The 25849-nt window shown below is 34.1% G+C and overlaps 3 protein-coding genes across 3 annotated transcripts in view; 2 read left to right on the top strand and 1 right to left on the bottom strand.

Annotated features, from left to right (window-relative positions):
* LOC143636203 (WD repeat-containing protein PCN-like) overlaps positions 1-25849 on the top strand; it is a 181410-nt gene that overhangs the window by 10915 nt on the left and 144646 nt on the right. The window lies entirely within an intron of this gene.
* On the top strand, positions 4939-11084 carry LOC143636202 (WD repeat-containing protein PCN-like). The gene is made up of 9 exons (XM_077103858.1): positions 4939-5268; positions 5342-5485; positions 6315-6618; positions 6707-6884; positions 6978-7140; positions 7215-7347; positions 9073-9641; positions 10258-10700; positions 10783-11084. Exons 1-9 carry the CDS (start codon positions 5101-5103, stop codon positions 11048-11050), a joined length of 2370 nt encoding a protein of 789 aa, XP_076959973.1. The 5' UTR covers positions 4939-5100; the 3' UTR covers positions 11051-11084.
* Positions 18357-20292, bottom strand: LOC143636160 (uncharacterized). The gene is made up of 2 exons (XM_077103823.1): positions 19612-20292; positions 18357-18861 (listed from the first exon to the last, which is right to left on the bottom strand). Exon 1 carries the CDS (start codon positions 20163-20165, stop codon positions 19632-19634), a length of 534 nt encoding a protein of 177 aa, XP_076959938.1. The 5' UTR covers positions 20166-20292; the 3' UTR covers positions 18357-18861; positions 19612-19631.

Here is a 25849-nt window from a genome sequence, read left to right as displayed (position 1 = left end):
AAACAAGCTCTCTCGTGTTTAGCAACCTTCTCCGATGCCGCCTTCAATGTTGTCTGGCCTGCTACAAACCCATTGTCCCTAATCCCAACAAGAGAGGACACTCCTATGAGGTCGACATACCTTTTTTTTTATCACATACCTTTTTTTGAATACACAACTTTTATTTGAATTCATTTACTAATAACATACCTTTTCTTTTTTTATCATTTCTCTTTACTTAGAAACTAATACTAAAAAGTTTAGTATATCTTGAAATTATATATATATACACACACCAACCCATGAAATACACGGGTCTCTAACTTAGAAAAAAAATGTCTAACGCCACATAACGTTTCATAGTTCCTCCTAATTCTACGCATCCGTCTCTAATCTCTTCTCTTCACTCAATTTACCACATGTCAATTAATAAATACTATTAATAATAAATACAAACTAACAAATATGGAATAAATAAGTTGTGTATTCAAAAATATTTATTTCAATAATATTAACATATTATACTACATTTAATATATAAATATATATACATACACACACACACGCACATATCTATCTAACTATCTAACTATCTATATAATTGTCTACCATGAAATCTTATGTGTCGCTCTCAGGTTGTTCCCCCCATTCTCTAGAGCCACCAGATTGCTTGATTTCTAAATGGTGGTTTCTCATGCATTTGACCCGAATTCATGGTTATGAGTCTTACCAAACCCGGATAATCTTTAAATGGGTTATAACATCTCATATATTTATGAAACTATTTCATAATCAAACAATAATTTTTGCGGGTCATGGGTCTCACCAAACCCGTATAACTCCAAAACGGGTTATAACATCTCATTTATTTGTGAAATAACCCCTTAACCATCAAAGAATAATTTACACAGGTTATGGGTCTTACCAAACCCTAATAGCCCTGAAATGGGTTATAAGATCTCATTTATTGGTAAACACTATCATTAAACCCTATTTTAATTTATCTCCTTTACATGTTCTATGTTGCTGGTCTATCATACAATAATTTTTGCGGGTCATGGGTCTCACCAAACCAGGATAACTCATAAGCGAGTTATAACATCTCATTTATTTGTGAAATAACCCCTTAATCATCAAAGAATAATTTACACGGGTTATGGGTCTTATCAAACCCTAATAGCCCTCAAATGGGTTATAAGATCTCATTTATTGGTAAACACTATCATTAAACCCTAATTTAATTTATCTCATTTACATGTTCTCTGTTGCTGGTCTATCATCTCCATCGGCGGTTAACTTCCGATACTATCCGCCATCGTCAACTACATCAACTTCCCCTTTTTCATTAGACAAATATTTGTTGTCATGTTTGTTCATTTAAAAAAATCAACAGTTCGTGTATTTTTGTTCGTTAAAAAATCTACACATCTCAATTGAAAGTACCCAAACGCAAAAAAATATAATAACAAACTAATATATATATGTGTGTGTATGTGTGTGTGTATTAAATTAAAACAAATTACGTTAAAATATAAAATAAATCATAATAAAATAGCAAAACGATTAAAAACAAAAACTTAAATAAACTCTCGTAACACGAGAGGATCAAACTAATATATATATATATATATATATATATATATATATATGTATATAAGTTTAATAGTTTATATTTCATTAGTCATTACTAAACTTAGTATATAGAAAACATTAAAATAACATTTATGTATAATTTAATATTCTTTTAGTATTTTAATTAAAACGTATACTGCTTTTGTTAACTTCACTTAAGAAAAATATATTTTCAAGTTTTTTATGTACCAATCATAACGCTAAGACAATATGTTATTAATTTTATTTGAAAATGTATATTTCAATTAAAAAACATATAATTTCATTTAAAATTCACGTAAAAAATTAAATTTCACAAACAAAAACGTAAAAGTTGTGACTTTATGTAAACTTACTAATATTTACTATTAGGTCACGAAAGTTGTATATGTTTAATCATTGAAATTTTAAATCTATCTATCTTTTATCTACTGTATTAAAAGACGAACTCTAATGGGACACGTCCCATAATTAGGATGCCTTCTACCTACATGTCAATTATATTAAACTAGTTTTTATCCCCCGTATTACAGGGTTGTTTTATATTGTTTGTTCTAGTGTTTATTTATTTATTTAATTTATATTTTTTTATTGTATGAAAGTTAATAATATACTTATGGTTTGGGATAAATTGTTTCACAAATAAATGAAATGTTATAACCCGGTTTAAAAGCTATATGGTTTTGATGAGACCCAAGACCTGTTTATTTTTTTTACTATGAAATTGGTTTTTTAATTATAAATAATTTTTATGAAAGTTAATAATATACTTATGGTTTACCCAAAACCCCTTTATTTTTTTTATTATCAAACTGGTTTTTTAATTTAAATAATATATATATCTTTTATAAAATTAATAAGATATTATTTTTTTATTATATCCTATTTTATAGATTTTTTACATAAATAATTTGGTGATAATAATTTTTAATTTAATGAGATGTTATAACCCGTTTAAGGAATATCTGGGTTTGGTAAGATCCATCCATGAATTCGGGTCAAATGCATGAGAAACCTCTAGCAAATCTGGTGACTCCAAAAAAAGGGGGAACGACCACATCGGGACACGTAGGATTTTTATGTCTTCGTTTATATATATTATAGATAAATAGATTTTTCCTATTTGCATCCGGTTGGTTATAATACGGGTGCACAATTTGCCCCTAAAAATCAAAATGATACATTTGAGGCCATGTAGTTTAAAAATAGGTGCACTTTGAGTCTCTCAGCTAACCACCGTCAGACTTTAGGTTAACAAGAAGGGCAATTTAGTAAACTACCACCTAAAGCCACGTTTTAAAGCAAATCAAAATTTAAAAGAAATTTTCCGTCTTCCCAAAAAACATATTATTATTATTATTATTATTATTATCACTATTTTGAGTATTACTATTACCTATTATTGTACATAACCGTCTGATCCAGCAAAAAACACACGTCTATGATTCAGACCGACTGCTAAATCATTGACATCACCTTTATGGCAAGAACATGCTTCCAAAAGAGTTCCATGTGACACCAATGTCCTTGTAACCATGCGAATAACTTTGTTAACCAATGAGTTTAAACCCTTCTTCTTCTATAGCATTGCAAACAAAATCCTCCATGCCCTCGAAATACATCCCCGAGTCAGAAACCAACCTAATTGAATCCTTAACATTAAAAACATCTAAGAAATCATCAAGCCCTTCATCACAAACTTCGATTCTCATCAAAATCACCAACGTTTATATCAGGAATAACCAGAGGAGGTTGCCCAAAAGGTTTGTTTGTATGCCTATTAAACTAAACTAGACGCGTGCCTGCGCAATGCAGCGGGATATACGGACATCGGTAATCACTAATCACATTATATATTTATGGGTGCTCGTCGTTTCGTTTGTAACTGTGAAACCATTTATTAGTATAGGTAGATTCATAGTTCTTATTTTAAACTCATTTTAATATCGAAGTGCAAACGAAACGAAACTTTACCATTGTTAATGGTTTGATTTTTTTGGGTAATTTTCACCGGTTTAGTTTCAATTTCCGGTGACCAAAAACCGTTAATAATGGTTTGACTCATGGTTTAATTTAAGACCATCAAAACCGGACGGCAAACGACTATATGTAAAATTTTATTTTTTTAACTGAAAAGAAACTATGATAATATCATACTCAAATTAAAAAAAAATTAAATTCTCGTTTTAGTGATGCAGTTTTTGAAAAACAATATTAAGATATGAAAAAATTATAACCGCTTAAAAATCGTGGGGGTATTTGGGTTAAAAGTGAAATTATGAAGAATATATAGTTAAAAGATAAAGGACCAAACTTATAACTATTCATTAAATTTTAAAATTTTTATTAAAGTTAAAGGGGCAATCTTGTACATATTTTAAAGAAAAATGAAACACACGATTAGATTTAACGTTACAATTACTACTTTACCCTTATTTTAGGTTATATAATGTGCTTAAAAATTTGTAAATCCCTTAAAATTTACCGTCTTAATTTGCCCATGACACCTCTATTATATATAACTAGACGGGTGCCCGCGCGATGCGGCGGGTGTTTGAACGCGGACCCTATTAATCATGTAACAATTATGAGTGTTCATGGTTCGGTTTAAAACCTTGAAACCGTTTAAACCGGTCATCGGTTTAGTTTCACGACTGAGTTTTTTACTTTCAGTGGGTATTTTTACTTCCTTTATCATTTTAACTATCATATTTTGACTTAGTTGGAATTGATGATACAGTTAAATTAATAATCATTTTAAACAAATTTTATTATCAAAGATTAAACTGTTAAACCAAACCAAACCAAAACCAGACCGTTAATAACAGTTTGACTTTCAATTTTCAATGGTTTAGTTTTGGTTTTGGATGACAAAAGATGGGTACTAACGGTTGGGCTCACAAGCTTAACTTAAAAATAATCAAAACAGGCATTAAACACCCCTACGCAACATATTAATTTTTTTAATTGAAAAAATTATAACAATATTATACTCAAATTAAAGAGAATAAAATACTCGTTTTTATGGTGCAATAATTTTACAAAAATATTAAAGTATGAAAATATTATTGATATTTAAAAATCGTAAGTGAGAAATTGGTTTAAAATTGAAACTACAAAAAAGAATATGGTTAAAGATAAGGGTGACAAACTTGTAAGTTGGGTGATTTGTGTTTAAAAGAAAAGTTTACCCCTAATTACACATGTACTTTATGTATTAGCACTTGTAAAACTCTTAAAATTAAGTGTCTTAATTTGCCCTTATTTGATGTCTTTTATATATAGTATAGATATAGATTAAACAAATATAGAAATCTTATTGGGCTTTTTTCTAGCCCAATGGACCCACTGAAATAAAAAAGGCCGGCCCAATAAAAGAGCCTAAGTCGGTACCCCTCGTCTCGTCTCCAACAATCGCCGTCTGACCTCCCAACACACACTCTCTCGTGCAAACTGAATAATAATAAACAATCACAGAGATATTAGGGTTTAAGCAAGCAAACAAGCAACATGTTCGACCTTTACAAATGCAATAGCAGCTCAGTCGAATGGAATCCATCTCCGATAGTGGCTTTAGCCACCAGCGTCGACGAATCTCAAGTCGCCGCCGCCAGAGAAGACGGCTCACTCGAGATATGGCTCGTTTCCCCTGGCGCAGTCGGCTGGCACTGCCAATTGGTATTATTATTATTATTATCATTTAAACAAATAGTTGTGTCTCTGTTATTAATTTGAAAGTTTGTTGTTGCAGACGATACAAGGTGATCCTAATTTGAGAGTTTCGTCGTTAGTGTGGTGTAGTACGGGTCACGGTGGCTCACCTGCTGGTCGATTGTTTTCTTCCAGCATTGATGGATCGGTGTTGGAGTGGGACTTGTTTCACTTAACACACAAGGTTTGTTTGTTTCTATCTTATTATATTATATAGGTTTCAGGAAGATAAATAGGAATTAGTTTCCCCGAGGACTGTAATTGAAACGAACTAAACCGAACAAAACGTTGTTCATGTTTGTTCGTTAAGGTTTAGTGGACAAACAAATGGTCCGTGACTTCATGAACACGTAACCGGAAGAAATTACGCGTTTGTGAAGGAAATGAACTTGTTTATGCTCGTTCATTAACTTTTTAAATGAACATAACTGAGCACAAACGAGCGTATGTTAGTTTGAAAATATAAAAAACATTGTTAATCCCAAACATTAGACATTATCGTTATTATTTTAAAAAAGTGTGAAAGGTCTAAGTTTCCGGAAGTTTAAATGTTTGGATAATAATATATAAAAAGCTTTTAATGAAGGAACGTAATCAGATTAACAAATTTAAATGAATGAACATAAACGGGCATTAACGTTTATTCACGGACATAAATGAACGAACGCGAGCTTTGTTCATGTTTTGTGTTATTTAGGGGTGTTTGGGTGAGCTTTTAGATTTGCTTATTTGCTTTTTGAAAAGCTCCATTTTGAAGCTTTTGGAGGAGCTTTGCCAGACACCTTTTGCTTTTCAACAAATAAATAAGCAAATAACCAAATTTTAGAAGCTCACTCAAACACTCCCTTAATTAATTGAACGGATATATTATTCATGTTTGTCCATTTATTAAACGAACTAACAGAAACAAACTTCATTAATAATAAGCGCTTTCTGCTGTGAAGCTGAGAGTCCGCAAGTATTTGAGAGACATTCTCTCTTATTAACCAAAATCTATTTTACTTCATCTGCAGGTTGTTGTAGATCCTATAGGTGTGTCAATCTGGCAGATGGCTGCTAGTCCTTCTACCAGGAGGCACTTATGTCCTAAACCAGATTCAACTTCAATACAAAATGGACATGCTACCGATAAAACTTTAAGTAATGGTGATATCACCAGTGAAAGTGAGATTGAAGCTGATTCACTCGAGTTATATGAAGAACCAGTAACTGAAAATGCAAGTGTAGCAATTGCTTGTGATGATGGATGTGTGAGAATATATAAAATTTCAAATTCAGATGGATTCACTTACCATAAATCGTTGCCTAGGGTCGGTGGTGAGATACCTATCTTCTATTCAGACCATGACTTTTGTAATTCTATATCTGTCAGTACTATTATTTATATTTTCATGATTTTATGCAGGCCGTGTGTTAAGTGTTACTTGGAGTACAGATGCAAAAATGATATACTCGGGAAGTAATGACGGGTTTATAAGATGCTGGGATGTTAAATTGTCTCATGAAGTATACAGAATAACTGTTGGTCTTGGTGGTTTAGGTAGCATGTCTCAACTTTGTGTTTGGTCTATGCTTGCACTGAGGTAACCGTTCATATGGGGGGTGTATATATAATATATGCAACCTGTATTAACTAAGCGCAACTTAGCTTCATATATTACATATGTTTTTTTCAGGTGTGGGACCCTTGTGAGTGCAGATAGCAGTGGAAGTGTTCAGTTTTGGGACAGTTCACATGGAACTCTTTTGCAAGCATATTCATGCCATAAAGGTGATGTCAATGCTTTAGCAGCCAGTCCGAATCATAGGCGCGTGTTTTCTGCTGGATCAGACGGTCAGGTACAACAACAACAATAATGATAATACTTGTAATAGTGATGATGATAATAATAATATTAATGATCTGTTTTCAGGTCATATTGTATAAGCTCTCTGTGGATAAATCTAGTCATGTAATGATGAAAAAGTGGGTCTATATTGGTTATGTGCAGGCTCATACTCATGACGTGAGAGCCTTAACTGTTGCTGTACCCATAAGTCGTGAAGGTACGCGTTTGTGCAGTTGTTTGGAGTTTGTTTGATACACTAGGCCTGTCAATGAACCTAACAAACATGAGCAGGAATGTTCGTGTTCAAACGATTTAACAAGAACAGTTGAACTAATGGGGCTTTCTTGTTTCTGTTTGTTCGTCAAGAAAGTGAATTTGTTCAAGCTTGTTTCTGCTTGTTCGTTAGTAGTATAAAAGAACTGTTGACGAACATAAACAGACGAGTGTTCAAAGAATATAAATGACCACAACTGAGAAAACACCAATTAAGAGTAAAAGAGAATATTTGTATGTGGGGCCTAAAAAGTGATAAAACTAGACTATTTTGTAATGGGTGATTTTTCTAATTTAATAAAGCGAACAAACTTAAAACAAACGTACACTTGTGAACATAAGTGAATGAATGAGATAGAGCATGTTTGGGATTGCTTCTTGAAATTGCTTATGGCTTTTTGGAGAGGCAAAATGTCCAAAATGCCCCTCCAAAAGCACCTAAAAGCTCCAATTTGTAGCTTTTAGGTGCCTTTGGAGGGGCATTTTGGACATTTTCTCCCTCCAAAAAGCCATAAGCAATTTCAAGAAGCAATCCCAAACACCCCCATAAGTGAATGAATGAGACATGTGCTCATTCATGAGCAGGAATGTTCGTGTTCAAACGATTTAACAAGAACAGTTAAACTAATGGGGCTTTCTTGTTTCTGTTTGTTCGTCAAGAAAGTGAATTTGTTCAAGCTTGTTTCTGCTTGTTCGTTAGTAGTATAAAAGAACTGTTGACGAACATAAACAGACGAGTGTTCAAAGAATATAAATGACCACAACTGAGAAAACACCAATTAAGAGTAAAAGAGAATATTTGTATGTGGGGCCTAAAAAGTGATAAAACTAGACTATTTTGTAATGGGTGATTTTTCTAATTTAATAAAGCGAACAAACTTAAAACAAACGTACACTTGTGAACATAAGTGAATGAATGAGATAGAGCATGTTTGGGATTGCTTCTTGAAATTGCTTATGGCTTTTTGGAGAGGCAAAATGTCCAAAATGCCCCTCCAAAAGCACCTAAAAGCTCCAATTTGTAGCTTTTAGGTGCCTTTGGAGGGGCATTTTGGACATTTTCTCCCTCCAAAAAGCCATAAGCAATTTCAAGAAGCAATCCCAAACACCCCCATAAGTGAATGAATGAGACATGTGCTCATTCATGAGCAGGAATGTTCGTGTTCAAACGATTTAACAAGAACAGTTGAACTAATGGGGCTTTCTTGTTTCTGTTTGTTCGTCAAGAAAGTGAATTTGTTCAAGCTTGTTTCTGCTTGTTTGTTAGTAGTATAAAAGAACTGTTGACGAACATAAACAGACGAGTGTTCAAAGAATATAAATGACCACAACTGAGAAAACACCAATTAAGAGTAAAAGAGAATATTTGTATGTGGGGCCTAAAAAATGATAAAACTAGACTATTTTGTAATGGGTGATTTTTCTAATTTAATAAAGCGAACAAACTTAAAACAAACGTACACTTGTGAACATAAGTGAATGAATGAGACATGTGCTCATTTTTGTGCATTTAATTAAATGAGCAAAAAGTTCTGTCATGTTCATTCGTTTATTATATAAACGAACTTTTCGCCGAACGGTTCACGAATAGTTTACTGAACCTATGGTTCGTTTACAAGCCTAGATACACATGATGTTAGTATATGCTTAATTGCTTACTTGATAACAGATCTATTACCTGAAGAGAAAGTAAAACGAGCGCGTAGTAAAGAAAAGCTAGTTGACTTTAGCTATAACAAGTGGGCCCATGTTGGAATCCCCATGCTTATATCAGCCGGTGATGACACTAAGCTTTTTGCATATTCTGCTAACGAATTTACCAGATTTGCTCCACATGATATTTGCCCTGCACCACAAAGGCCAACAATTCAGTTGGTCTGCAGGACTGCTGACCGGTTGACTTATCTTCTTCTGGTTCAGGCTTCACACTGGTTGGACATTTTAACTGTTAAAGTCAACCGAGACGGTGACATTTCAACCACTGATATGGTGGCTCGAGTTAAGAACCGGGGTTTGAGAAAGATTATTTGCAGCTCTATTTCACCTTCCGGAAGGTTCTTGGCTTATTCTAGTCACGTGAAACCGTGCCTTTTTGAGTTGAAAAAGAATGGAACCGGGAAAACCGGGTGGTTGATAAGTAAACAAAAACTCCCGTCTTCTTTACCGTTTGCACATTCCATGCTTTTTAGCTCTGATTCTTCTCGGTTAATATTATCCGGACATGACAGAATGATATACGTAAGCCAATATTTATATCTAATTATCTGTTGGGCAAGTTATATAAAAAACTAACATTCTTTTTTTAATTCTCGTAAAAGTCCCTTAACAATATTGTGCACATAAAAACGAACATACTTTTATGTTTTCTTTTTATCGTAAATGTCCTTTTAACATTCAATTTGAAATAAAAAATATATCTCTCTGAATTATGATTGGATGAAATCTTGAAGACATTATTTGACAAATTACATTATAATAGCGTTGAAATTCGTTTGTTTATAACTTTTTAACAATTTTAATTTTGTTTATTTTATTTTGAGTTATGCCATCTACGCTCGTGTATTGCCTTTTGCCTTGCCCGTGTCCCATCTAAAACATTGATTCATCATTCATCTCAACTCTTTCCTCAAGTAGTATTAGTAAGTAAAAAAATCACAATCTTGTTAAAAGTCAATGACTTTAATGTGTAAAATGTAAGTGGCTCTTATGAAATTAAAAGTATGTTGTTTTGTTATGTACAAACATTATTAAGGGGCTTCTATGAGAAAATACAAAAACTGTGTTGGTTTTTTATTTTATTTTCTCTTTTCTATGTGTATATTTATTTGTTTATTCGTGTGCATTTAATATTTAGGTCGTGGATGCTGGGAACATGGAATTAACGCATAGATTCACGCCTTGTCGTAACGAGTGTGACGAGGATTCACCCCCAACTCAGCCTCCGATAACAAAAATGTTTACTAGTTTAGATGGACAGTGGCTAGCTGCAGTCAATTGTTTAGGAGATATTTACATATTTAACCTTGAGACACAAAGACAACATTGGTTTATATCAAGATTAGATGGTGCGTCTGTGACTGCTGGGGGGTTTACTCCCAAACATAGCAATGTGCTGATAATATCCACGTCATCAAATCAAGTTTATGTTTTTGATGTGGAAGCCAAGAAACTAGGAGAATGGTCTATACAAAATACCTTTGTTTTGCCACGTAGATATCAAGATTTTCCGGGAGAGGTTATTGGGCTCACGTTTCCGCCTTCTACAAATTCATCAATCGTTGTTGTTTACAGTGCAAGGTATATGTGTTTTGGTAATTTCATATTAACAAGACTGATTGTTGAATAATATTATTGAATAATTGTTTTGTTTTGTTATCAGGGCGATGTGTTTGATTGATTTTGGGATGCCGGTTGATGGAGATGATGATCACGAAAAGGCGAACAGTCATGATGTTTCGATGTTAATGAAATTAAAACGGAAGTCAGTAGATGTTAGTAGGAACTTTGAGTTTTGTTCATTTAAAGAACCTGTTTTGTTTGTTGGGCATCTTTCGAAAGAGTCTGTATTAGTTATAGAGAAACCATGGATGCAAGTGGTCAAGGCTTTCGATGCCCAGCCTGTCCACAGACATATATATGGAACATAAGTTGGAAGATGATTTTCAGTTTTGGTCTCATTTTCATCTATGATTATATCATGTTGTGTAATGTTCTTTTTTGTAATAGTAAATTTTTTTGTTCTTAGTTTGGTTAAGCTACTATAATGACTAGCTTGTTAAGTCATTTACAAAGTCTGAATTTGTTCATATTTACATCTGCATGACTTAACCTTTGAGACAAAACAAACGGATAGTGGTCGAATCAGCTAGGAATCATTGCTTTGATATAACTCATGATGATGGTTTGAGCCATTGCGTGGTAACCAATATAAATGCTCACTAGGGTAAAACAAGGATCACATAGAGCTTATGTGATGGGTAGTCTACTGAAGCCCCGTGTGGTGTCATCGGTTTTGTCATGTCGTGTCATGGATAGTAGCTAAGCTTGGAGTTTGTACAAATGTGTATATTCAAGTGAAGCAACACTGGCTCAAAAATGAATCCGGTCAAATTGTAATTTGACTAGTTTGGTTTAGTAGGCATAACCTTAAGGTACCTTAAATTGCTCAATCCTAATTTTAGGAACTGGAATACTAGTGATCGCGCCTAACTGCATCGGTTTCTGTTAAAATATCCATTGAGTTGGAGTGAAGCAAGAAAAAGAAAAACATCAATGGATGAAAACAAAGGCGTCTGAGGTATGTTTTGGCTTCCTCGGTCCCGGTCACTTGAGCTCTTTTGTAAATCCTAGGAAACCCTAACATACTTGGTTTGGCCAAACCCATCCACACACATCAAAACTGGGGTTGTAAAATATAGCTACGCCTCTAATGAGAGTATCCAAAATAATGTATGAGAAAATGAATATGTATTTTTGATTAGACCAAATATGTAACATGATTGTTGTTGTGCGTGTGGTAGTAATATTATGAAAGGTTGGATATTTAGCTTTTGCACAATATCGTGTTTTAAATTTATAAAAGTGATTTCTACAAAAACTAAATACACACAAAATAGGCAAGTGTACCTATCGTATATGTAGAATAGTATTTGTAAGAACCAAGTATCGATCCGTGGACACAAATGTTTCTAATAATGAATCGTTGTTTTACTTTAATCGGAGGTTTTAATCATTTTGGGGTTAATTTTCTTATAAAATATAAATACTTATATATATAATATATAGGTGACCAAGAAAAGAGATTCTAAACGAGTAGTTCAATTATGCGAAGGTTACCATCTAAGATCAAGAATCCACTTCATTTTAGCATTGATAAATAATATTTGAACATGTGGTAAACTTGCCATAATAATATATGATAGATAGCTCCTTAAACCTTAAGTGAGCATCTTTGGCACTAAGGAGATAGCATGCGCATTTTAAAGTCCACCATTTCCTAATGTCACGCCATCTCAATGATGTCAATTTAAGTTGGCAAGTAGTTTCGTAAAGTAGAAAGATTAGGATTGACTTCGATTTCTCAAATACCAATTCTAACAACTTCGGGTGGTTGTAGTTTAGTCACACAACCTCCCCTTGGTTGATTTATGTAGGTTATAATTACACATTCCATTAACATATGATTTCTTTAACTAATTTGATATCATAAGCAAAGCCATTTTCGGATTACCAAGGTTTAGAAAAATACATCATAACTTATATCTCATCATTTCTAAGTACAATATAAGGATCCATGTTTCGATAATGTATCAAAGTATTTCTATCTTTCAAGAACATGAATCGATCATGAACGATTGCCAATTGAATTGACAACCACCAATTTTGAATTAGTGATTTAAGATGGTGAAACATTTCTCATCAAAAGATAATTGTAATATAACCATGTACTTTACTAGACTACACCACATGTTTTATATAATTATCAAGTAAAACAAAGCTTCTTCATAGATTTTAGATGGTAAAAGGAGTTTAGCTCATAATGAGCATGATGATAAACATTAAGATGAATGATAATAACAAATACATTATTAAACTTGGAATAATCTAACCAAATGTAGATGAATCTTCCTTCTTAATGATGATGATGATGGATGATGGTGATGACCTCCAAGCCTTTAAACTCTTCACTAGATCTTCAAAGTGAGTGTTAGTGTGTGTTTTTATAAGAGAGAACCGAATAGATTTCTTTTCAAGGCACACCCTTCAAATGGCACAAGAGCCACTATTTATAGGCAATCTGGAGTGTGAAGCACGGCCCCGTGCTTGATGAGCACGGCCCCGTACATTTTTATGACATGTGCCAGATTTGTTTTGTCTTTTCTGTGACGTGGCCACGGCCCCGTGCTTGATGAGCACGACCTCGTGCTTTTTAATGACATGTGCTAATTCTTTTTGTCGTTTTTGGAAGGTAAGCACGGCCCCGTGCTTCCTGAGGCACGCCCCCGTGCTTTTTACTGACATGTGCTAATTCTTTTTGTCGTTTCTGAAAGGTAAGCACAGCCCCGTGCTTCCTGAGGCACGCCCCGTGTTTCCCAAAAGCACAGCCCCGTGTTTCCAAAAGCACAGCCCCATGTTTCCTGAAAGCACAGCCCCATGTTTCCTGAAGCACAGCCCCATGTTTTGCTGTTTTCTTTGGTTTTTCTTTGGCTTTTCATTCGTTTCTTCATTTGAGGCTTGGATTCACCTGAAAATACATTTTAACATGATAAGTAGTTATTTTAACTATATTATACGATAGAAGTTGCAGTTTTTAGGGATTATTTGATGCTAAAAAGATGTATATTTTTATATACATCATAGCATCCTAAATATTCTTATATTAAATAAAGAGAGTTGCGTTAAATTGTCATGTGTTAAATAATTAATTAGTGTAATATAAAGAAGAATCTTGGATTTGGATTAAAGGGTAATGGGCCTTAGGTCCATGGGCTTTAAGGGATATAAATATCCCCTTAAACCATCCCACAACCCTAATCCTCATTCCATCTTCCATATTTCTCTACACACTCAAAAACACACACATCCTACACCCCGTATACGGCCGAGAGAGAGACGAGCGAGATCCGAGAGCGAGTAACGTCGGTTGTGATTAGATCTTTGTTATTCGAGTATTATACAAGATCTAGAGTTCCTAAACAAGCTAATCAAGATCAAACGAACACGTAAAGGTATGTCTTTCACCATAAAGTTTACGTTTTCATAAACGTTTAACCTTGAAACTTAGAACGAGAATAGATCGAGTATAAAGGAAACGTAAAGTTGTAAACTTGATGCTAAAACGAACCTAATAAATCCGCAAACCTAGTTGGAACGTTTTAGCTTAAAAGATCGGACTTTACAAATCGTTTGGGTCAAGCTTGGGCCATAATCAGTCTAGGGAACGGGTGGAATTAAGGCCGAACCATAATAAGCGAACAAGGGTTGCAAAACGCGTGTTTCGGATTGGTAAAACGAACTCCGGCAACATCAGCTCGCTGCAGTGAGCTTGCTGTATAACTTCGCCGAAAGTATAAGTTCGCTTGTGGTATAACTTCGCTTGCGGTGTAAGTTCGCAACTAAGTAACTTCGCTAGAATCCAAGTTCGCTTTTGATTAACTACACTGAACATTAAGTTCGCCAATGTTAACTTCGCTGAACATTAAGTTCGCCAATGTTAACTTCGCTGAACATTAAGTTCGCATGTATACAAGTTCGCCCAGCTTAACCCCAGCCAGGGGCTCTGCCCCTTGGACCTCGCTAGGGGCTGCAGCCCCTAGAACCCCGCTGCCAGGGGCGCTGCCCCCGGACCCCCGTTCGTTGAGGGTTATAATTGAACTTGGAAAAACAATATAGATAGCGATAGATGATTGATACGTGTAATTATTATACAGTTAGTCGTGCGCAGCTCAAGAAAGGGGTTACGATTAACGGTGAACGTAACCGCATTCAGGTGAGTTTCTAGCCCCATTTCCTTGTTATGTTTTCGGGGCTGTGTGCATACTCGATGTGATAGTTAATACGCTTACCTTAAATGATAAGTGTATGCCATGTATGATTTATGTGATAGATATTATGTTATGATTGTGAATGAAAGCTTGTCAATACGTGAACGATCTTCGGATATTGCACGTGTTGACAAGGGAGGTATGTACATTGTGAATGAAAGCTTGTCAAGATGTGAACGATCTTCGAATATTGCACGTGTGGACAAGGGAGGTATGTATATGAAAGATGAATGTGTATGATATAAATATATGAACGATATATGAGTATGTAATAATGATTAAAGAAAGTATATGTATGAGTATGTAAAGATAGTATGAACGAAGAAGAAGAAAGAGCGATCAAACCTTAATAATATCTGAGATAGAGAAGACGGGATCAGACCCTTATAATATCTGAGATAGAGAAGTAAAAAGGGATCAGACCCTAATAATATCTGAGACAGACAAGAAAGGGATCAGACCCTAAATAATATCTGAGATAGACAAAGAAAAGAGGGATCAGACCTTAATAATATCTGAGATAGAAAATGAAGGGATCAGACCCTAATAATATATGAGATAGAATGGACAGTAAATATAAAGTATGAACTTAATAAAGTATGTACGTATGTATGAAAGTATGAAATAAAAGTAAATTAGTAAAGTAATTATTATGTATCTTTGGATGCATGGTTGAAGGTAAGTGAATGTATTGTATGATGTATGATTAACTAGAACTCACTCAGCGTAACTGACTTTTAGTATGCACGCAGGTGAGTAGGATGCGACAGCTGGCGTGAGTGGAACACATGGCAGAAGAATAAAAGCCTGACATCTGAAGACCCTTTTATGTTTTATAAGTTATGTTTTAATTTCGAAAGACAAGAAGAATGTTTTAATACATGTTTATGATTTGATATGTAATGTTTTATGAAAGTTTTATATTCCGTGTAAAGTTTTTAATTAACTCTGATTTTAGAACTGCGTTTATGAGTAAATCCAACACCAAAGTAGGGCTACCGGCAACGGGACCTTACATAATATTATTTAGTCTTGTTTAAGTTACACATTTTTAATTTCAATAATTAGGTTGTGTAAAGTTTAGATGTATTTACAGTAAAAAAAAATAACAAAGAAATCATTTGGTTGAAAAAGAATATGCAATGAAAAAGATGTGAGGAATTGGATAGGCAAGCGATATTTCTACACCAGGGTGGTTAGCTGGACATCATTTGAAAACTATACGACTTATATAGGGTTTGCTTTACTTAGTTTGTGTTAGTATGTGTGTATGTGCCTCACATAGGCTAGAGATGAGCTTGGTACCAGCTTGGTATCAGTACCAGTATCATAGACAAAAATTCAGTAAATACATGTATCAAATTGTACCGATCCCGAAATATCAAATAATTGATAGTGAATCGATACCCGGTGGTACCCTTTCAATATGCTACAGTATCGGTACCATTTTCTCATCCCTAGTATAGGCACATTTTCCTTTTTGTTTATTTTTCTATTAAATTGTTTACTTAATAAAAAATTGTAAATAAAAAAACCCATATTTAAGAAATAACATCTCATATATTATAAAATAAAAACACGCCTATTTAAAAGTACATATTTTGCTTCATATTAATTGAACATACGAACAACAGAAACTTTTCGAGGCACCAGTTTTAAAGAGTGACTTTTACAAGTACTCAATACACTCATGTTGTCTGTAGGTTGTTCAGTTATTATAACTACGTATGATGTACCTCTTAAATTTTGTGTTTTTTTAATTAATAGTTTAATTAGTTAAACATAAGATCTTATAAAAAATTAAAACAAAAATCAAAAGAAAATTATGCTTATATAGATATGTGTTCCGTTTAAGCCATACGAGGCGTATCGACCTAACGAGGTATATTGTTTCTATACGATTTGTATAAGACCTATAAAACTGGTATATGCTTATACAAGTAGTATGGCATGCAAAAAAAAGTTATGACTTTAATTTCTCCGTATATACGTCAGACACACATTATATTTAGTATTTGTATAGGTTTTACCAGGGTCGGCCCTTGAGGGTGGCAGAGTGGTCGACGACCACAAATTCGACACCTCGCTAGACCCAAAATTTTATTTTTTTAAATGATGTATTTTTATTAAATACAATATGTATATTTAATGTTTAAATTGAATTATATAATCACTAGCTTGGTCTAGGGACAAAGTGATATTACTTTCAACCAAAAAGTTATGGGTTTTAGTCTCATATGAGACATGTTTAATCCAATTTTTATACAAAAGTTTTTTACACAACTCAACCATGTAAACCCATATAAAAATTAAATTGTTTAAACCTAACAACATACTTTTTTTACTTAAAGTAAAAAAAAATTCGTCTTTGACCCAAAATATTTTTTGCTTTTTCGGAGCCGGCCATGGGTTTTACTCACATCATAGGGTTTTGTCTGTATTTAACATCTGATACAAAAGCAACAAAAAAATTTGACAAGAGATAAACCCCTTTAAGGTAATGACATAAGTAACCAACATCTGATATACCAATTAATCGTACGAGGGGGGAACGACAAAAGAGCCTTGGTTTGAAAATAAAATTAGAAAGTGTATATATTTTATATAAAAAAGAAAAAAAAAAGGATGGTTAAAAAGCTGTTTATTTTACAGATATGAATGAAACCAATTTCAAATGAAAAAGTATGCTCTTAATCCACCCATCATATTATATGTATGAGGTTTTATAGTATAAAGAATGGTTTATGATGTTTTGAGTGGATTTTTTTTTAAAATTTTTTAGTAAATTTGAAAAGTTTATGTAGCATCTTATAAGTTTTTACATACTTTTTAAAAGTAACTTTGAGTAGATAAAAGAGAAAAGTTATTTAATTAGTCAAAGTGAATTTTGATGTAATTTTGAATTTTAAAATAAGAAAAGAGATAAAAATGCTCTTACAGGTAAAACTAAGAAAAGAACCTCTTTACAAAAATAATAACAATAATAATAATAATTGAAAACTAAGAAAAGAAACTCTTTTATCAAAATAATACTTAACAATAATAATAATAACTGAAAACTAAGAAAATAATCTCTTTAAATAATAACAATAATAATAATTGGCATGCATCGAGTATATATACCTGTTAAGGTGTTAAAACTACACAGTTGAGATTTTCAAATACATCTTTTATTATTTCAAATATTCTTTAATATATTTTTATTACCTAACAAAAATAATAAAAAATATATATTCAAAAACAAGAAAAACAGTGAGCTAGTACCATTAATGTTTACAGGCGTGGTTCACATAAATAGGTATCATGTTTCTGGTAGTCAGGTCGGTTATCACCTAATACTATGCCATCCCAATCCACGTAATAATTAAAGCCAATCTTATAATCGAAAACCAATGTGATTACCCACCCAGAATGTTTTGGGTTTGGCCGTCAAGTTTTGGCCACATAGCCTCACTGGGCATGGAACAGCGTTATATCGGCTAAGCCGAAAGGCGTGAAAGGGGCAAGGGTGAGAGTGCTCACATGCACTAGGGGATTGTTTGGTTTGTTTTCAATTTTTTTTAATAATAATTATATGTAACCAATCATTTCATTGTACCTCATCTCAAGCCATATTTCATATTCTACCTCACCATAACACATCTAATTTGGTATGAAATGTGTCTACTAGACAAATTGATATCTCACACTTGACACATTCCAGCTGAACTCAAAAGATTTGACATGTGTTTAGATCCATCACATTACATGAGGCGTGATTACATGACACTCTCATTCATTCATTCATAAAAAACTAAAGATAAGAGTTGATTTCCTATTCAATTTGTTCAAATATTAATAATTCTCCTGCAATACCAAAATCAGTATCTTCTAGAATTCAAAATCTTCTACTCCCCCCTGCACAAGAAGCATACCTGAATACAATTCAAATATAAAATGACACTAACTTTATGAATGCAATTACACTTTGTGTGTAACATTGACCGGAACCTTTATAAGAATAAAGAGATACACATGCCAATTATGATATCATGATCATGCCAATTATGATAGCCCTGCTTGCGGTGCGCACATATGATGTATATATGTGTGAACCCTCGGGTGGGCAAAAGTGAAATTGCACTAATTTTGACGTTATTTTACTAATCTCGTGAAAATAACGTTAAAAGTGACGGACGGTTAATCATGCATCATGTAGTGGCGTTGATAGCTGAAAGATAAGGGTACATGCACCGATCAGCCGGTGTCCCGATGATTGAGTGCTATGTGCCTTATGTCCAAGGCTTGATGCAAAACCACTATCGAGCCGGGGGTCTCACCGGAAGCAGCCTCTCTATCCCTATGGGGTAGAGGTAAGGCTGCCTACATCTTACCCTCCTCAGACCCTACCATAGCTTTGCTATTGGTGGGATATACTGAGTACGATGATGATGATGATGATGATCATGTTAGAAACAAAACAAACAGCCTTATTCAATTTACAAAAAAACTTATTTCCTGAAGCCAAAACAATTAGAGTTTTATATCCGCACATGTTTATGGATGATAAATCAATTGGAATTTTGTGCAGGTTGTCAATGTATAATTGTATATACTATATACAAACAACCATAGAAGATCAATTTAACAATAGGACCAAATATGCATATAGTTTCAAGATTTACCAGATAGTTATTCAGTGATATCAATTTGGTGCAGACGCGCCCTTTTTAACCCACACAGCGGTCACTTGCGGCCTCTTTACCGGAAACGGAGGCCGCGCAGGTCGGTTTTTATTGTATCCTCCAGAACCATATCTTCCATTGGTACTCCGACTCACATTACTGACATTTACTTCTTTCTCAACAGCAGCAGCAACACCATCACCACCGGAACCATCATTGCCCACATTCTGAGCCAACGGTGCCGTTTTGCCTTTCGGTTCCGATACCTCCTGCTTCCGACTCCAGTGTCCGTGTTGTTTTTTCTCTGGCACCGGCTCTGGTGAGCTACCTCCAGTTTGTTTTTGATCAGTGTTGAGCCTAGGGTTTCGATTCCGGTGTCCGCCGTTGTCACGGTGCTGTTTCTTCTCTGGTACCGGTTCCGGTTTCAGTTCTGGTTCCGACTCCGGTGTGCTGCCAACTGATTGATTCTGTACGGTAGCAGACCTAGGGTTCCGATTCCGCCTTCCGCCGTTGTCACGGTGTTGTTGTTGTTTCTTCTCCGGCAACGGTTCCATTTCCGGCTCCGGTGTGCTATCTACGGTGACAAACCTAGGGTTCCGATTCCCGCCGTTGTGACGATGCTGTTTCTTCTCCGGCACCGGTTCCGGCGAGCCACCTCTGGTTTCCTCTTGTTCATCGACAAACCTATTTAGTCCTCCGGTTACACTTTTTTACTTTACTTTAATTTAAATAATTAATATATTAAATATAATCTTTCTTTTTTGCTTTCATTGACTTCATTAAACATATTTAGTCCTTATGTCATATCATATATTTTGTCATTTTATTAACCCTGTTCATTTTTAGGTTCAACTTGTGTTAAATCATCAATTCATCATAGCCAGGGCATTAGTAACCTCTTCTTCTTCATTCTTATTTTTATAATTACACTAATTTTAATATTATAATTATTTCTTTTATTTAATTAAATAATATACTTTTATACTTTTATCATTAAAGTTTTATCTTTACTATACTCACAACCAATTCAACAAATATTAAAAAATAAATATTGACAAACTTTGTTTCCATAAATTTACAAAAATTACTACATTTTCTCTCTCCACCATATAATTTACGCTCACAACTACTCAAAACCTCACTTAATAATTTATAAACTTCACTCACTTAATTTTGAGGGATTGTATGAGAATGCTCTTACACTATCTAACGTCAATTATCGCACGAGACGTATAACTTTGTTACTAACGAACATTTGTTAGCCGTAATTTGGTTTGGGCTGGTCCATCAAGCCTATGGTGGATCGATAACTTGGGGACCAAGTCGAGTACATTACTTAATTAATTGTTTAAATATGTTTTTACTAATTAGTATTTGAGAATGATAAAGAGTTTGTATTCTAGTTTAATTTGGTTTTCATGTTTAAATTAGTATATATACCCGAGCTCATGGGTTATATCATGGTATTGTAAACTTTCAAGCTAATGAGAATTACAAGAATCGACCTTAGGATCTAAAATATTGTTTGGGTTTTCGGTTCTGGTTACCATACTTCAAAATTGTCGCCTCAATTAGTCTCTACGTTATACATGATCCAACCTGTATGATATTGGGTATGTTGTTAGGCAGGCTATGTTGAAGACAGAATCAGTAAAAATTGCTAAGCATGAAAAAACTTATGCCGAGAATCAACACGCCTTCATTCCTTTTGCTTTTGATACATTTGGGTCCCCTGCCCCGTAGTTTTGACTATTTGTCCCTCTGTTAGAGGTGTTCCAGAAATGTTTGCGATCGAGTAAATAGCTCTACGAACGAATGGATTGGATCGAGTTGGAAAATGGAAAGATTTGTACAAGTTATACGTTTCGTCACCACAAAGCAAATCTATAAAAAAAAATTAAAAAGGTACCAAAGTTGAAGTATTCAGTTGCAACAAATTTAATAACGATACTAAAGTTGTGTAATTGTACAAATCACATGTATGGAAATGACAACTCTAAATATTTGCTATCAGAATTTTACATATGAATGTCTAAATGGATTAAATTTCCTCTTCTTGTTAGTTATCGTTTTCTTCTAGTGTTTTGCTAGCTTTCACTTTAGAAGCTGTTAATAAAAAAACTAACATATGATAAACAATAAGTTTACATATCTCAACCAGGGATGGATTAACCTCAAACTAACCCCTGGTGGGCTTAGCTTAACGTTTCCAGATGGTGTGCTACTGCAACGATAGGGAACTCCGATAACCTTAATCCTGCAAAACCGAACACCGTGAGCTCGTTACGAGAAGGGGAGTAAGGGAAGTCTTCTCGTAATCACCCTCCGGCGTGAGAATCAGTACCTTAAGTATTAGGAATTCTTAGAGAGAATCAGAGGGAAATGGGGATCCTTTTACCGTTGGTTCTCGTCTAGTATTTATAGCCGAATGATAAGAGAAGGATTGGGTCAGATATCCTACTCAACAGAACCTGTTGTACTCATGATTGTGCATGATGGTGGCTCTTGATTGGTTGGACAGTCTGGCGCATATGGATCCTTGTCGTGTGCAGGTTTCGCGTTGGCCTTTTCCCATTGGTCCATCGTGCTATCGTGGATATTATAGGAATTCTAAACTGTGATTGGTTAGGTTGTGCTTTATCACGACAAGTCTTCCGCCATGCTTCTTTGGTCACAAATGATCAAGTGTTTCTTCTGCTAAGGGTTTACACCTTACTCTGCGGCAAGTATTTGCGGGGGAAATCTGGGACATCGCGGAAGATCTACTTCATGTGTGATCGGTTGCCTAGTACCTTACCTCCACATCATACTTGTGTTGTATTAAAAATGTTATACGTATGTCAAGTATGAAAATTGATGTCGTATTGTTCAGAAAATTCTATTAAAAAATACAAGTATGTTTTGTAGGTTTTACCAATTCAAAAAGTTCTCATTAAGATTAAACTATTCTCAAAGCAAATCTATAATTTTTTTTTTTAAAAAGTTGAAAATATAATAATGAGGAATATAGCTTGTTTCTTAGTGCATAGTTATTCTTAATACCTTTCTTGTAACCAAATATATTCTTACTAATCCCTATATATGGTGCATTTCTATTGTATGCCAAAACATCAATTATTTTAATTTTATATCCAATATTTTTGTTGAGGAAGAAGTTTCATTTGCATTCATCACGTAAGTCCAATTTTCTTCCATATTTTAGGATCTTATATATGCTTAAAATATAAGATAGAAATTGTCATAAATATATGTTTTCGAACTCTATGTTAGGTGATTAAAGTGATATGTGCGTATATTCTGGTAGTGAATTAGTGATTATCATACGGTGTTCAAGATACAATTCCATATTGTTTCAGTTTTTGCATTTTGTTTTAAAAAATTAAAGCCATTTCCTAGATTATTTTATTTCTAGCTATGATAATTCAAAAATTATGCCTCACTTAAGATGAACAAAAATGTTTATATATCATTTCCTGTGTTATCTTTTCTTCTCATTGGAAGTGACTGTGTATAATTGCACTACTAAAAACTCTCCTATTACATAGCTTGACTAATTGAATAATAAAATTTCAAATAGTTAGTAATAAGATTTAAAAATAACAAAGTGATCATGTATTGAGATAATATACGATTGAAATTACATATAACTTTCAAACTAATAATTTAATATATCGAAGTCAAATAGCTGATATTGTATTTAATATATTACACCGTTAACAATGCAAGGCGTTAAAAGCAACTACAAACATGCCTCGTCAACATTTGTTGCTTTCTTTGCCATGTCATCAAATGCATGGAGCAAATGCCTTCCTTCGGATATAGTATTATGTTTTCTTACTGTAGTTACAAAATGGTGACATAAGAGAATTGAGAAAAAGAATATTCGGCTCACAGAATTACGGCATGTGAAGCGATAGGGCCGTCCAAACCGCTCCCTACTTGAACTCGCTTGAAAAATGCTAACTCGTTTTTCGCTCGATTGTAAACGAGCCGTTCTCCTCGTTTCAGCTTATTTACGAGCCAAGCAAACATCAAAGGTCTGCTCGGTTTGGTGCAACTCGAATACGTTTAATTTATTTTATGAATAGCTATATATATATATACAAATATATAAATATATAGACTACACACATAAAATATAAGTATACAAGTTTTAAACCCTTATAAAATTTTTCTATTTCGTTAATTTTATAGAACATTACATGTTTATTATATCTCACTTTAAACTTCTTTCTCCTAAAAAAATTACAACCTATTACACGTTTGTTTAAGAACTACTGATTTGTTTACAAAATATATTATTTAGAACATTCAAACATGCTTCTTATTGAAAATTTTAGAGTGAAAAAAGAAATAAATAATGCTCGATATCGCTCGATGTTCGATCGAAAAATGCTCGATTTGATTTTGGCTCGGTTCGAATTTCAGCCGTTAGGTTCGTCTGTAAACGAGCCAAGCAACGAGCAAGCTTTCGCTAGGTTCGGCTCGGCTCGTGAATAGCCCTATGACGCGACCACTTCCTTATTTATTAGGTATAGAAGTGAAAATTTTAAGTCTTTCGACGATTAAATGATGAAGATGGCAAATAAATGTGCCTTATAATACTGTTGATGATATTGCTTAAATTGAGATTCTAACAAGTAGCTACAATGCCTTTTGAAATCTTATTGCAGAACAAAAATTGTAGTTAAATGACTTTCTTTAACATGTATTTTGTTGAATGTAGTTGCAATGGAGCAACTCCAACATTTTAGTCATGAGCATCTCCTTAGCCTTGTCGAATTACAGTCTGTCCATAATAATGAAGAGCGTCTCCTTAGCCTTGTCGAATTGCAACCTGACCATATTAGTGAAATCTCTAACAACGAAGATGAAGACGGTGATGAAGATGACTTTGTTGTGGAAAATCGTCATGTTGGCACATGCAAAATGTGCAAGGAAGAAATTTATTCATTTCATCTATGCTACTACTCCTGTAAAGTGTGTGACTACTCACTGCACAAATTTTGTGCACAACTGCCCATAATCCAACAAAATCATCCATTACATCCCAGCCACAATCTTACGTTGTCCGAGGGATTTCAGTATCACGTTCACGTTCCCACATTTAGTGATGATGCTGGATGGACATGCGTCATTTGCAAACGTAGAAGCAGGCTCTATAATTACTATTGCTTTGTATGCGATTTCAAAGTGGACATAATATGCGCCACTATGTCCGAACAAAAGATGAACCACCCAAGTCACCCTCACCAATTGCAGCGAACTTTCAGCCGGGCGATGTCTCTCTGTTGTGCTTGTGGTAAGGAACATAGTGGAACCTTCTATAATTGTACCACTTGTTCTTGGTTCGGGATCCAATTGGATTGTGCTTTGCTTCCATCCAAGTTATCTATTCAAAAATATACAAACGATAGTTTCAGTCATACTCACTTACTTAACATTGCTTATTCGTTTCCTTTAATTGAGAAAAAGGCTAAGTTCTATCCCCGTTGTAGAGTTTGTGAAGATGGTTTCAGTACCTACCAGTGGCACTACATATGCAATAAATGTCAATATTACGTCCATTTTGATTGTGCAACTTCAAGGAGAGAGGCATTTATGTCTATTTTGATGCGTGCAAGTGAGTAATACAACTTTCCTTTCTTTTAATACTATATATTATGCTTGACAGTTTAGCTTTAACTTTAATGTGTCATTGATTAGGCCTTGGTAAAACTTCAAAAAACTTCAAAAGACTATGATTATCCTAATCTAATCCATTGTCCACTTCCTGATGAAAGTTTCAACCTTTTGAAGCACCTATTTTTCAATAAAGATGAATTTATTACTAAAGGAAAGATTGACGATACCGAAACGTTCATACATTCCTGTCACCAGCATCCGCTAATTCTTACTGACACACTCCTTCATGAATCAGTTTCTGTTCATGATCCCATGAAAAGAGTGGAACTGTTGTGTGATGGATGTGTGAGACCAATTACAGATTTGCCATTTTACAAGTGTTCCGAACATCATTGTGGTTTTGTGCTTCATGAGTGGTGCACCAGACTACCCTCTGAAATACTAGATCACCATGACCATCCAGAGCATAAGCTTGTTCTCTTGCCAAAGATCCCTAAAAACTCCTTAGGTGTGTTTACTTGTAAAATTTGTTTGTTAGGTTGCAATGGTTTCTCGTATGGGTGTGTGCAATGTGATTATTATCTGGACATCAACTGTGGGTTCATACCTGATG

Source organism: Bidens hawaiensis, unplaced genomic scaffold (genome assembly GCF_021521415.1).
Source record: "Bidens hawaiensis isolate Kalapana, Puna unplaced genomic scaffold, B.hawaiensis_p1.1 tig00007801_1, whole genome shotgun sequence".
Taxonomy (NCBI): Eukaryota; Viridiplantae; Streptophyta; class Magnoliopsida; order Asterales; family Asteraceae; genus Bidens; species Bidens hawaiensis.
Note: the sequence above shows the minus strand (reverse complement) of the source record. Positions and strands in the feature narration are given on the sequence as shown.

Excerpts from the sequence above, each read along its gene's own strand:
- LOC143636202 (XM_077103858.1), top strand. The coding sequence starts at position 5,101 with ATGTTCGACCTTTACAAATGCAATAGCAGCTCAGTCGAATGGAATCCA. Across the intron at positions 6,885-6,977 it reads TGGTCTATGCTTGCACTGAG|GTGTGGGACCCTTGTGAGTG; the intron begins GTAACCGTTCAT and ends TGTTTTTTTCAG. Across the intron at positions 7,348-9,072 it reads TGTACCCATAAGTCGTGAAG|ATCTATTACCTGAAGAGAAA; the intron begins GTACGCGTTTGT and ends ACTTGATAACAG.
- LOC143636160 (XM_077103823.1), bottom strand. The coding sequence starts at position 20,165 with ATGGAACCGTTGCCGGAGAAGAAACAACAACAACACCGTGACAACGGC.